Genomic DNA, 14,390 nt, shown 5'->3' with positions numbered 1-14,390 from the left:
CTTTCATGATTGCCCAAGTTATTTGACATCCCACTGACGTGAGTCTCCTTTACTCTGACAAGCCATTTGTCTATTCCTGTGACTAAATTCAGTTGTCTACTTAGCCTTTTTTCTTTATTTTAAAAATAGTCACACATTTCGTAGAGTGTCCTTAAGAAATGTAAACTTTTTAAAAAATAAAGACAATAACATGAAACCACCATTCATGTTAAAACAAAGAATATATCAAGTTTCTTAGGTCTCCTCCTGTGTACAGCCCTCACGTGTCCTTCTCTTCCCATCATCTAACACTCACCTGACATTTTGATATTCATACCTGTGGTAGGTTGAATTATGCACCCCAGAAATAAATGTATTTTTAATTTTAATCAATTACTGTGGGTTTGAACCCATTTTGAAGATGGTATTTTTAGGTATTTTATGGGGTTCCTGGAGGATTTATAGATGAAAGCCACAGGAAGGGTAAGAAGGTGGAAATCAGCCAGAAGAGGAAGGAGAGGACATCACCATGTGCATTGCCATGTGACAGAAAATCCAAAGACTCAAGGATCACCAACATCCAGCAAACCAGAACACCACAGTCTTCTGGGAGAAGGCTTTCCCTTGCTGATACTTCAAGTTTGGACTTTTCTAGCTTCAAATCCATAAGCCAATAAATTCCCATTGTTTAAGCCAATCCATTATATTGATTTGGTTAAGTAATTGGGAAACTAACACAATACCCTCAATGTCTTCATAGTTTTACAATCCACATATATCCCCTGGATGTTCTTTAACATTGCCAGAATCTGAATTTTCTATAGGTGGCATCGTATTGTATATTTGTTGCTATCACTAGATTCTGTAACATGTTTATTAGATTGTGTCACCAAAATTCATGTCATGGTGGTCAACTCATTCCACAGTTCATCAGTGACCCATTGCGGGAATAGTCCAGAATAGAGTCTTCTGGGACATGTTTACAAGGAAATGAGTCTATCTCACCCTGTGCTTCACTTAAGAAGGTTGGATTATATCTGCACATCATTCCTCTCCAGTCAGTGGGTCCATCTCTCCTGATTCTCCCCTCAGTCCCTTCCACATGCCACCCTGTTGCCTGATCTAAATAATGCCACTGTGGAAATGACAGACACTTGGTCTCTCAGTGTCTCTCAATGTCCTCCTTTCTTCTCAACCCGAGTAAAGATTCCCCTCCTCCCTTCCAGTATTATCAGTAACCTAAGATACAATTCCAGGGAGGAGTCAATTCTCCGTCGTCTTTTGTCCTGGTAAGCCACCTGGACTGTAATGGAGTCAACCCACAGGTGAAAGGAACAGAAGACTAAGGGGAATGAGGGTGTACATGAAAGGACTGGAGTCAATGGTAGGGAGATAGGGAAACACAGAATAAAGTTTTGATATCTCTTTTATCAAAAGCCGCCTGGCGTCAATGATGGCACATCATCCCACCCACAGGGGATGGTTTTGTATCTAGAAATGTAAGGGCAGTGGGAACAGGTCTAGGAAAAGATGAAGGAGAGAAATCTGAGCGAGAGACACATTGGCTCATGGATTTGGGACCCGCTGCTGGGCCCTTGACAAGGGAAGGGGCTAGAAGGGGTGTGGGGTGAGGGCGTGAGAGGAACGCTCAAGTCACGTGACCCTTGCACAACTTACATCCAGAACTCAAGGTTTCTTCTTCTCACGCACCAGGCATTGCTTCACCATCATTTGTCTTGAAACGGGGTGTCCCCCAGAAGGGGAAAATTGGGGAAGTCTATCTGGCTCTGCTCAAGGAAACAGCTTTAGGGTGGCCCTGAAGGTCTTTACACTTCCAGATAGGGAAGGAAAGACTGGAGCATCACTGCGCAAGGAAACTGAAATCCAGGCACATCTAAAATAAGGACAGTGTCTGCATTGTGCTCTGCCAGAGGTTCCTGACCCTTGTGCTTCCTAGTTTCTTCGCCATCCCCATCTCTGCAGCTGCGGCCACTTCCTCAAATTTCGGCGCGGTCGGAACTACATTACCCAGGAGGCGCCACGGCCCGGGGCCGTGCTCATCCAATGAAAAAGAAGGTTTCGTGTCGGCGACCCGCGTCGGGGCGGAACTTCCGGCGTCGTCCTCGCGGCCATCATTTGGGCCACTGGTTGGGGCAGTGGGTCTCTGGAGAGGCTCCCGCGCGCCGGGACGGGCCTGAGGTAATGAGCGGGAGGGAGAGGCGGGAGGCGGGTGTGAGGGCGGAGGCGTCCCCGCGGTGTCCCCGCCTCTGGGTGGGGCAGGGCCGGCAACGTGCGGCCGCGGCCCTGGGGTCCCTGCACCCCCGACAGTGCCCCCTCGGCCCGACCCTCCGCCCGGCGTCTGCGGGAACCGGCTGTGAGGGGCCGAGGCCCCGGGGAAGGGCGGCCGACAGCGTCCTGCGTTCTGAGGGCGCCGCGAGGCTTGGACAGGCGGACTCCGTCTGTGCTTCCCGCGTCTCCCCAGAGGCTGCTGGGGGCGGGGACGGGCTGGTGGGGCTGGGGTGAGGAGGCCAGTGCGGGGGCGGACGGGAGAGCCCTGGGGGGACTGGAGCACCGAGGCGGCGGCAGAGCGGGGAGGGGTGAGTCAATCTGCAGTGAAAGCTTGGGCAGGACTTCCTGCTGCATCGTGAGGCCCATCCCGGTTTGTTGTTGTTGTTTTTCCTGAATACCTGGAAGGACTGAGAAGAGGGAGCACGTTTCATGGGGAAGGTTAGCTGTTGGGTTTTGGACATGGTGGTTCTGAGATGTCCCCGAGAGGTGGTGTCACACGGGCATCTGAACACTCCTGTCTGGGGTCCTGGGAGGAGTCATAGGTGGAGATACCCAAGGGGTGGTGGGTGGTGGCTTGGACCAGGGCAAGGCCTGGGGCTCATAGTTAGGAAAGAGGATCTTAGAGGTGTTATTTCCCATCAGGCCCTGGGTGAGGAGGGGAGAGGCGGGCGGGGCTGGAGGTTGGGGTGGATTCCTGTGTCCAGAGTGGCTCTGGCCTGTGTCTGCAGGAGAGCAGGATGTAAGGAACTGGGCCTGTGCTGGCCACCGAGGTGTGCACTTTCCACTCCAGGCTCAGCAGGCCCCTTTCCTCTTGTGTGGAGGTAGCAGCCCTGTCCCAGATGAGACACATCCGTGTAAGGTTCCCCTGCCCTCAGGGCAGAGGCCAATGGAAGGGCTTCCAGCAGGGCGGCCTTCAAGGGAGGGTGTAGGAGACCCGCAGGTTGCCCAAAGGAGTAGTCCCTCCGCCGTCTCCACAGCCCAAACCCCCAGGTTATTAAATTTGGAATATTTGAATCAAATTTTTCTTTAAGCACGAGTGGATCAAAATCTGTCTAAATGAGCATGTAGAGACAGACAAAATTAATGATGTATGGATTTAGCAAGTGAAATTAATGCAGGCTTTCAATAATTGATTGAAATTTTCATTTGTCTCTAGATATTTAGCAATTTCTCTTGCAATTTCCACATGTTTGTGAATGTTCTGGTTTTTTGATGGTTATCGACTTCTAGTTGCATTCCGTTATGGTCAGAGATTGTGCTTTGAATAATTTCCATCTTTTTAAATTTATTGAGGCTTGTTTTATGCCCCAGCATATGATCCACTCTGGAGAACATGCCATGAGTGCTAGAGAAGAATATATATCCTGGTAATTTGGGATGTAACACTCTTAATATGTATATTTAGTCTAATTCATTTATAACATTGCTTGCAGTCTTAATTTCCTTATTGGTCCTCTCTCTGGGGTTGTTGTATGTATAGAAGAGAGTGGTGTATTGAAGTCTCCCATGATTACTGTAGAAATATCTATTGTTTCCTTCAGTTTTGCCAGTGTTTGTCTCGTGTACTTTGGAGCACCTTAATTGGGTGCATAAACATTTATGATTGTAATTTTTCCTGGTAAATTGTCCCTTTTATTAGCATACAGTGTCCTTCTTTGTTTCTTATCACATCTTTGCATTTAAAGTCTATTTTATCTGTTATTAGTGTTGCTACCTCTGCTTTCTTTTGGTTGTATAGCTTGTGTGAGACATATTTTCCCCATCCTTTCATTTTCAATCTCTTTGTGTCGCTGGGTCTAGGATGAGTCTCTTGTAAATAGTAAATTGATGGTTCATAGTTTTTAATCCATTCTGCCAATATGTATCTTTTAATTGGGGAGTTAAGTCCATTCACATTCAGTGTTATTACTGTGAAGGCAGTTCTTGAATAAACCATCTTTTCCTTTGGTTTTTATTTGTCAGATCTGTTCCCTCACCTCTCCCCGCCCCCCTTTTGGTGCCCCTTACTAATACTCTTCAGTTCTGTGCCTTTCTCCAGACCTCTCTCTCCTTTCTTTTTTTCTCAGCTGGTAGAAATCCCTTTATTATTTCTTGCAGGGCAGGTTGTTTCTTAACAAATTCTCTCAGCCTGTTTGTCAGCGAAAATTTTAAACTCTCACTCAATTTTGCAGGAGAGCTTTGCTGGATAAAGAATTATTGGCTGGCAGTATTTCTCTTTCAGAATCTTTAATATGTCATACCACTGACTTCTCACCTCCATGGTGCCTGCTGAGTAGTCAGTACTTAGTCTTTTGTTGTTTCCCTTGTATGTGGTGGATCACTTCTCTCTTGCTGCTTTCAGGAGTTTGTCCTTCTCTTCAGTCTTTGGCAGTCAGATCAGTATGTGTCTTGGAGTGGTTTTATTTGGATTTATTATTTTTGGAGTCTGGTATCTTTGATTTGCATATTTATGTAATTTAGAAGGGTTGGGAAGTTTCCCCCAACTATGTCTTGAAACACTTTTCCTAGCCCTTTTCCCTTCTCCTTCTGGGACACCATGATTCTTTTATTTGTGTACTTCATGTTGTCCATGATTTCACTGAGATCCATTTCAAATTTTTTTGATTTTTTTCACCATTTGTTCTTTTGTGTGTTTGCATTCCATTGGTTTGTCCTCTAGTTCATGTACCATGTCTTCTGCCTCTTCAAATCTGCTGTTGTGTGTTTCTAGTATATTTTTAATTTGATAACAGTATCTTTTAATTCCATAAGATTTGCTATTTTTTTTTTTTAATTTACTATTTCAAATTCCTCTTTATGCTCTTTTAGGTCTTTTTGATGTTCTTTATGTTAATAGCCGTCTCCTTGAAGTTGTTTTGGAGATTTGTATGTACTTTTTAAATAAATTGCTCCAAATTTTGTGTCTCTTCTGGCTTTTTAATTTGTTTGTTTGGCTTGTCCATATCTTCTTGGTTCTTTATGTGCTTTATGATTTTCTGTTGGCTCTGGGGCATTTGCTTATCTTGGTAACATTGTCTTGGGAAATGTAGGATTATTTGAGCATTTATATATAATTTGGCAGAGCTATACTTGGTGGAGTGCACTTTCCTTGTCCTACCAGCATAGGCACTCTTGAACCACCTCTTACCTTCAAGCCAGCTCTCCCCCAACTTTGTGCACTGGCTGGGGTCCAAACCAGGTGGAAATCAATCAGTGCGCCAGTTTTCCTTGTGCACTTGGGACTGCCAGCCCTGTGAGACTGTGGCGGGCCCTGCACGGTTCAGCAGGAATTCCACTCCAGGGCACAGTGGTCCCGGCAATTCCTTGGGCTGCAAGTTGACCACTGTGGGGCTGTGGAGCTGCTCATGTCACCTTCCAGCTCTAATGTACCACAGTTCCTGTCTGCCTTGCACCCACGAGTCCCTTGGTTTGGGGAGGGGCACTTGGAGCTTCCGTGTGGCACCCTTGCCTCTCAGCTATGCACACCATGGGCTTCCATGTAGGAAGAGTGAATGCGGTCACCAGAAATCTGCCAAATCCCGAGCTCCCTCACGGGAACTCTCAGCAACAGGGCTGTGAAGGGTTAACTCCCCAACCAATTGTACATGGGGTTTGAAAAGCTGCCCTCTCCGCTCTCAGCAACAGGCTTTAGCCACTAGTCCTCAGCATGGGAGCTCTCTGCTGCGAGGCTGTGAAGGGTTATCTCCAAAGCTAACTGCTGAGATGAGTGCACGGGGCTTGGAACACTGCTTGCTCTGGGCTTGGCAGCTGGCTCTAGATGCCAGTCCCTGGCACTGGGAGCTCTCGGTCGTGGGGCTATGAAGCATTATCTCCCCAGCCAACTGCTGAGAAGGGTGCACAGGGCGTGGAAATCTGCTCCCTCCTGTGTTCTTCAACTGGCTCCAGCAGCCTGTCCCTGGCGGCATTCTGGGCCGAACACACTCACCGGTCCTTACAAACACAGTCTCTCTGCCTCTCTGCCTCTCCAGCTAGGTCCCCACAATGTGGTGTAGAAGGCCCTGCCCAGCTGGTGGCACTATGGAGCTGCAGTTCTGGAACGCTTTCTGCCCTTTGTCTAGTCATTTTCATGCAGGAGAATTTTGCTCTGCCTCTCCTAATCTGCCATCTTCCCAGAAGTCTGGAATTTTAATATATTGCTAAGTATAACTATTAAACTTGTTTCAATTAATAAAATCAAATTGTTAAATATCACAATCACTGAAATAGATAAAAGGAATGTGACAAAATATCCAAGGTTTCAAAACTCTTCAACTGTTTGCACCAAAGACATTGAGAAAAGAGTTAGTTATATGGACAATGGGAGATACTTAGTACAAGTGGGTTTGATAGAATGAAATCTTTGTTGGTGGTTACCATTATTATCCCCATTTTACAGATGAGAACAGTGGGGCACAGGGAGGCTGAGTAATTGTGCAAGGTTCCCCAGCTGGTAAGAGGCTTCACTGTGGTCTGAAGCCCAGATCTAAGACAGTCAGGGTCCCCTTATTCCAGGCTTGTGCCGATGGTAAAAGGGTTGGAGGAGGCTTGGGGATTTAACCACGGCCGTATCTCTCTCATGGCCTTATTCTTTCCGTAGGTTCCTATGGCTGCAAAAGTGCTTATAGAGTGTTCAGAGGTAAGTAGAGGGTGTCCGAAGCCCTCCTCCCCCTTGACTTCTACCTACGTAATCTCTAGGAATTTGGCATTCTTCTGTTCTCCCTTGCCTTCCGTATGTGCATGCTAGACGGTGGGTACCCACAGGACCAGGGATCTGGGGTGAGTCCAGGCCAGCGGTTATAAGGAGATGTTCCCATTTCTGGCTGCCGGTGGATTGAGGTGTAGAGACCATTGCACGCACAGTTTTCAGTACTGGAGGATGTTTGGAGGTGAGACTGGGCTGAGAATGCTCAGGAAACCCCCGGTCTCCTTTAAGTCTGGTGGAAACAGAGAGGACACAGGAGTTAGCCCTAGGATAGTAATGAGGAGCTGCTCCTTCATTCTGAGCATGGTGGTGGTTACAGACGGTTTAGAGCAGAGGAAGGGAGTGATATTAAGACCCAGTTGTCACAGGCTCCCCCACAGCAGAGTGCAAAGCCTGTGGCGTTGGGGGTAGAGGGAGCTGCCGCAGTGGTGTAGGTGAGTGCTGGTGGTTCTGCATCAGGGTGGTGTCTGTGGGGACGGGCGATGCGGTCGGAGTCTGTGTTCTTAAAGTAGGTCCAACCTCTCTCTCCAATGTGGAGGGAGGGAGAGAAATGTAGAAGTGTCAGATGTGATCCTGAGTTATGTGGCCTTAGCAGCTGGAAAGAAGAAAATGCCATCAGCCAAGATGAAAAAGTCAGTGGTAGGAGTAATTTCAGTGGTAATATTAGGCTTTGGGTTTTGGCTATGTTGTTCTGAGATGTCTTAGAGACCCCCAAATGGGTTTGTTGACTGGACCCCTAGACACACAAGTCTGGAGTTCAGGTGAAAAATTCAGATTAGAGGTGCCCACAAGGCGGCTGTGGTGTCCACCAGGGTGAAGCTATGGATCATATTCAGGACAGGAACTCTTTGGTCTTGGTGGCAATGCTTTTATGTAACAAGATAGTGGAGTGTGGATCTCTGTTGTGGATTCCTGGATGCAGGTGGTGGGCTTCAAAAGACAGGTATAAGGGATGATAGTGGCCATAGGGAGACTGGGGTGGTGGGGAGGGGAAGGTCTGGCAGGTGGCCGAGGCTTCCATGGGGTTGTGGACATGAAATGAAAGTGAAGTCCAAGCAGTAAGTGAACTAAAGTGACAGTGAAGTTGACACCACTTCTTAGTCACCCACTACAGAAACACAAGATTTTTTTGTGACCTTCTGTGGTGCCTGTGCAGTTTCATTCACACTGGTGGATTAGTTCAGGGTCAAATGGGATCATTTAGGAGAATTTCTAGGCCTGATTTGGGAGACAAGTGGGCATGGGTTTCAATGGACCTTAGAAGAATGCTGAGACTGGTGAGAGAATCTCTCTTTGCAACCCAGATTGGAAGAGGGCTGACGGTATCCAAAGTCTGTGGGTAGTTCTGGGTAGCTGAGGATGAAGCAGAGAAAAGGGCCAGGCAGAGAGGTTTTCAGAGTTTGGGAGCTTCCCTTGACAGTGGGGATGATTTTAGGTCCCCAATGGCTAGATGGGATCCTGATTGCATTTACCAAGCACCCTCTGATGCTGTATGCAGGGTGCTGTGTGGAGAGGCCAGGGAGATGGATGTGATGTGTAGGGAGTGGCAGTTTCAGTGAGTGGTAGGGGATGGAGGGAGGTGGGGTGCATTAGAAGTATGCATGTTGCGAGGACTATATACCAGAAGCCCCAGCATCCTGTTACTGGGACTTGAGGTAGACCAGAGATGCAAATTTGGTTATGACTGGAAAGCACAATCTTAGGGATCCGGGTGAATTGACTCACAGGAGAGGGCAGGACACTGCTTTCCAGACCCAGTGCTTTCATGTCCTCAGTCTCTCCATCGCATTGGCCTCTTACAGGCTCCGAATGGGTGCAGGGATCAGTGGCACATGAGCAGAGAGTGGAAAGCAGTGGCCCAGGGCCTGGGATCACTACTGACTTGGGGGACTGGGGAAGAGGGTGTGCAAGGGGTGCATGTTTGGGGAGTGCTTGGACTGTGGGGCAGGAAGCTGCACATCACCTCACGTGTCCCCATCGTGGCAGGGCCATGTGACCTTTGAGGACGTGGCCGTGTACTTCTCCCAGGAGGAGTGGGGGCTCCTTGATGAGGCGCAGCGATGCCTGTACCGCGATGTGATGCTGGAGAACTTTGCACTTACGGCCTCCCTGGGTAAGGTCCACACATCACCTCACATCCTGGGTTGGGCTCTGCTCTTCCCCGTTTCCCTAAGATCAGGTCTTTCCTTCCCTAAACTGGACCCTGGGCTCTGCTTCCTTCCCCAGTTTCCTGGAATAGGTGATGGGGACGTAGGGTGGGGCTCTGTCCTCTACCCCTTTCCCTGGCTGCCCCGAGACCTGCTGCCTCAGCAGCCTTGCAGGACTGAGTGTGTGGTTCAGGAGTCTCGGCCACATAATGGTTTTCTCTCGTTGGGGGACAGTCCCGAGATCCATTACAGTCACATGGCCCAAATTCTGCCCCCACTGAGGAACTGAGGCACCCCATGGTCACTGTTTGGGTTGTTCTCTAAGACCGCCCTTCGAGGTTCTTTTCGTAATATTTAGATTTCTTTCCTGTGGTCTTTCAGGTTCTGGGTTGTTCAAGCACATTGCTGGCCACTCACTTGCCCTGTGTCTCCCTTAGGACCTGCATCTCCCAGGACCCATGAACTTACCCAGCTGGAGTGGCGGAGGGAGCCCTGGTTGCCTGACCAAGGGGCTGTGACTCCAGCCTCCTCAAGAGGTGCTTGGGGGTCTGGTGGTGACGAGTGGGAGCTGGGGGAGGGTGTGAATCCAGGGCTGGGATCAGATCCTACCAGGAAACGTTCCAGTGTTGACTGATACTTTGGTGCCACAGCAGGTGGCCATAGCTGATTTCCGTCTTTTCCTCCCAGGTGGCCCATTTTTCACTGTGCTGTGAATCATGACCCAGGCATCCCCCACCTCACTGTCCTCCCCGTGTCCCCTGTTCCTTTCCCTGCTGCTCCAAGGCGGCCTTCACTCAGTGTGCCCTGAGGAAGGCTCCTGTGCTTTTACAGCCCTTGACCCCAGCTGCTCAGTTGAAGTAGGTGTTCCTGGGCCAGGACATGCCCTGTGGCACAGCACTCTCATGTCCTCCCGGGGAAGACCACACACAGCCATTTGAAGAAAAGTGCATTGGGACCCCGTTTTTATTTCATTTGCTGTCCCCCAACCTTATATTCTTGTCCCTCATGAGGCCCCCCCAATTCTGTGAGCTTCTGAGGTCCAGCAGTGCGTGCTGAGTGCCTTTTCACCCTGACCTCGTTCCCCCAGCCTGCCAGCAATCCATGCTCTCATTAATGGGTGTCCTAGACACACGCTTGTGATGGGGCTACCCTCTACCACCAAAGTCTGCAGGCATCTCATCTGGATTTCTCTGTTTTCAGGTTATTGGCTTGGAGTGGAGGCTGAGGAGGCTCATTTTGAACTGAATGTTTCTTCAGAAGGAGGGTCACAGATCAGGAATCCCAAGACAGGTCCACCCACCCACAAGGGCCAACTTGGTGCAACGTGTGGCCCTGTCTTTGAAGATAATTTACAAGTGGCTGTGCATCAGGGAGCCCATCTTGGGCAGAACCCATACACATATGGGGCATGTGGGAAACAGTTCAGCACAAACCTGCACCAGCACCAGAAACTACATACTGGAGAGAACCCTTTCAGAAGAGAAGAAGGCAGGGTCTCTATTATGAAGAGCCATAGGATTCACCAATGTGGGGAGGATGGGAAGGACTTCCCAACCAGCTCAGGTCTTGAGCATCATGTGACTCACAGTGGGGGAGAGCCTCACAGGAGCACAGAGTATGGGGAGGTCTTTCGCAGTGGAAAAAGACATTACAAATGCAGTGAATGTGGAAAAGTTTTCAATAAAAAACGCTTACTTGTTCAGCACCAGACACTACACCCTGGAAAAATGTCTTTTGGGTGCAGTGAATGTGGGAAAACCTTTAGCCGAAACTCCAACCTCATTCAACACCAGAGAGTTCACACTGGAGAAAAGCCTTTTGTTTGCAGCGAATGTGGAAAAGCCTTCACTCAGAAGTACTTACTTGTTCAGCACCAGAGAGTTCACACTGGAGAAAAGCCTTTTGAATGCAGTGAATGTGGGAAATTATTTAGTCATAAATCCAACATTTTTATACATCAGATAGTACACACTGGGGAAAGGCCGTATAGGTGCAGCGAATGTGGGAAATCCTTTATCCGCAATGCTGACCTTATTCAACACCAGAGAATTCACACTGGAGAAAAGCCTTTTACGTGCAGTGAATGTGGGAAAGCCTTCAGGCATAATTCCACATTTCGTAAGCATCAGAGAGTTCACACTGGAGAAAGGCCTTATGAATGCAGTGAATGTGGAAAATTCTTCAGCCACAAGTCTAGCCTCATTATTCATTGGAGAGTTCACACTGGAGAAAAGCCTTATGAGTGCAGCGAATGTGGGAAATTCTTTAGCCAAAGCTCTAGCCTTATTCAACACCGGAAAGTTCACACTGGAGAAAAGCCTTTTATGTGCAGTGAATGTGGAAGGTGCTTTAGAGAAAATTCTAGCCTCATTAAACATATGAGAGTTCACACTGGAGCAATGCCATATGAATGCAGTGAATGTGGCAAATTTTTTCGTCACAACTCCAGCCTCGTTCTGCATCTGAGGTTTCACCCTTGAGAAATGCCTTATGAGTGCAGCAATGTGGGGGATTTTTTAGCCAGTGGTTGAACCTTATTCTTACAATACCAGGGAGTCACAATGGAGAGAAGCCTTTTGCTTACAGCCAGTGTGGGAAATTCTTAGCAACAACTGCATACTTAATGAACTCCAGAGGATTTGTACTGGAGAAATGCATTAACATATTGAATGTGGGTAATTTTATACATACATCCCACCTCCTTCAACACCAGAGTCTTCGCGCTGCAGAAAGGACCTGTGAGTGCAGTGAATGTTGGTGAATCATTTATAAAATGGTCCCATCTCATCTGGTACCAACAACTTCTCAACAGAGAATCGCCTAAGGAATTCAGCAAAAGGGGAAAGGCCTTCAGCCAAAGGTCTTTTTTGATTCGTCAACAGAACCTTCACAATCCATGTAGATGTTATGATTTCATTGAATGTGGGGAAGAGCTTCAGTCCAAGGCACACCCTTGTTTGGCACCAGAAATTTCAGACTGTAGAAAGACCTCGAAAGTGCCGGGAATGTGTGACTCCTTGTTTAGCATAAACCGATTTTCAACCGAGATAGGCTCTGAGAGTAGCCTTCATGAGGGAGCCGTCAGTTGAACTTCATTTACCCCAAATCGGTACCCTAGGAAGATTTCCTGAGTTCTAGGTCTGATGGAAACTGCCTAGTATATTGCATGTCCTCACCTCTCCAAGGACTTTACCTGAGTTATCTCAGTGCCAGGGCTGGAAGCAGCAGTCATCTCAACCCTCCCAGCTGGCTGGTCCCCACATTGTGCATCATTCCCCGCAAAGAGCTTTGAAAACGCAGGCCTGTGCTCTCCAGTCCTTTGAGGGAATCGGGAATACCCTGAACCCACTGAACATTCTCATTCTCTTCCCCTCAGTGTATGTATTTGTCTCAGTTATGTTTCTCTGTTCCTCCTTTACTGTTTTTTTTTTTTTTACATTAAGTGAATATTTAAGTGTACCATTTTAATTTCTTCCATAATTTTCCATATATATATATGTTATATCTTTAGCGATTGCTGTAGGCTTTACCATGTACATCTTAAGTTATCAGAATCACCTTGAGAATTATGCTAATTTAATTCCACTGAGATAAACATTACTTTTATTTTTATTTATTTGTTTAGTGATTGGCTGGATTATATTAGTGACATCCAACTTCCCAACTCCCCATTCTCCTCACCCCCAGTGTTAAAGCCTTTGAAGTTGCCCCTCAGAGAGTGGCCTTGGGTAGTCCCACAGCCATTCTGGGATGACAGTGGTTTCCACTAATCACTGGTTAATTGATCTACTGTTTTCATCAATGCGCTAGGGCATAAATTGATCCACAAACCAATCGGATCAAAGTTGGTCACCTTTGAAGGGATAGTTCTCTAGGTCAGTGTTTGAGGTTTGTCCTGACCTCTTCCCAGCCCCAGTTCTCTCTGGCAGGATAGCCATCTACACATTGACTCCCAGTTGCCATTCACCGCAACTAGGCTGGTTTTGAGTGTCATTATACTTGATTGTCCACACTGTTGCAAATGAAGTCATTTCCTTTGGGAAGAGATCTGTGTTACAGCCTTCTTCCCCCAGACAGAATCTTTGAATCACTTCTCTGGAGCTGTGATTTCAGGTAGTACTGTGCTGGCTTCCCTGAGTGACATCCAGATTTAGGAGCTGAGCAGTGGGGCCCAGTGTCGTGTGGATCTTAGCATCTGTTCTCCTCAGCTTGCCTCTCCTGGAGGGGAACCACCACCTAAGAGCCAGGGCAGAGGTGATCAGGGTTTCCAGTGTTCTCAGTGGTGCTGCGCCCAAGTTAGAGGCTCTCCCTCCAGTGGGGGTTGAGTGGAACAAGGAAGCCGGCACCCCTTGTCTGCACTTATTTGGAACATATCCTAAGCAGCCATCAGTTGGGGCAGGATGAGAATTTCTGACAGAATGTCCCTTCTGGGAAGATAGGCCTCTGGGAGGTGGGAAGAGGGAGCCCTGTTTCCTTGGCTGCATTAGTCTAGATTGGAATTTCCAACTGAGTTGGGAAGGGGAGGGAGGGAGTGATCTTGGTTCAAATACCACTGCTTTTGATGTTCTTACAAAATTTTAGTAGATTTTCTTCAATGAATGTTTCCTCATTAGCTGTATGCCCCAGGACCATTTATAGACAGGTTTAATGTTTTATTATTTAAGTTTTTATCAGTTCGTTTTTTCAGTAATGGGTCTGTGATTCTCACACTCATGCTGGATGTTGATGCAAATGTTTAACTTTTTAAGAACTTGCCAAATTGTGGTAACTCATTTCAGATTCCTTCCTGGAGTATGTAAGATTTTCATTTTCTTTACGTCCTCAGCAAAACTCTAAGGCATTGGGCATATTTTTTGGCCATATTCACATGTGTGTGTAAGTATTTCATTGCGGTTTTAATTTGCATTTCAGTGATGACTCAGTGATGAGCATTTATTTCAAGGTTTTTGTTTGTTTGTTTGTTTGTTTGTTTTGCCATCTGTAGGTCTCCTTTAGTGAAGAGTCTGTTTAGATCTTTTGCCTATTTTCTTAATTGGTTGGCATCACGTTATTGTTTAAAGAGTTCTTAATATATCCCTGGATACAAGTTCCTTATTTGATATGTAATTTGCCAATATTTTTTCATAGCATTTGGTTTGTCTTTTCTTTTATTAAAAATATCCTTCCTGGAGCTGAATTTCTTAATTTTGAAGAAGCCCCATTTCATCCATTTGTTCTTCTATTGATTGTGCATTTACTTTTTGTACACAAGAAAACTTTTCCTAACTGAAGTTCACAAATATCTGCATTTTCCC

General features: G+C 47.1%; 1 protein-coding gene across 1 annotated transcript; it reads left to right on the top strand.

Annotated features, from left to right (window-relative positions):
• Window positions 1-8,449: 8,449 nt before the first annotated feature.
• On the top strand, window positions 8,450-13,560 carry LOC119520953 (zinc finger protein 773-like). The gene is made up of 3 exons (XM_037818840.1): window positions 8,450-9,062; window positions 9,534-9,632; window positions 10,297-13,560. The coding sequence occupies exons 1-3, from the start codon at window positions 8,867-8,869 to the stop codon at window positions 11,574-11,576; spliced, it is 1,575 nt and encodes a 524-aa protein (XP_037674768.1). The 5' UTR covers window positions 8,450-8,866; the 3' UTR covers window positions 11,577-13,560.
• The last annotated feature ends 830 nt before the right edge of the window (window positions 13,561-14,390 follow it).

The sequence above is a fragment of the Choloepus didactylus genome, chromosome 27 (genome assembly GCF_015220235.1).
Source record: "Choloepus didactylus isolate mChoDid1 chromosome 27, mChoDid1.pri, whole genome shotgun sequence".
NCBI classification, from domain to species: domain Eukaryota; kingdom Metazoa; phylum Chordata; class Mammalia; order Pilosa; family Megalonychidae; genus Choloepus; species Choloepus didactylus.
The sequence above is the reverse complement of the archived record's forward strand: the minus strand, read 5'-3'. Positions and strand labels throughout refer to the sequence as shown.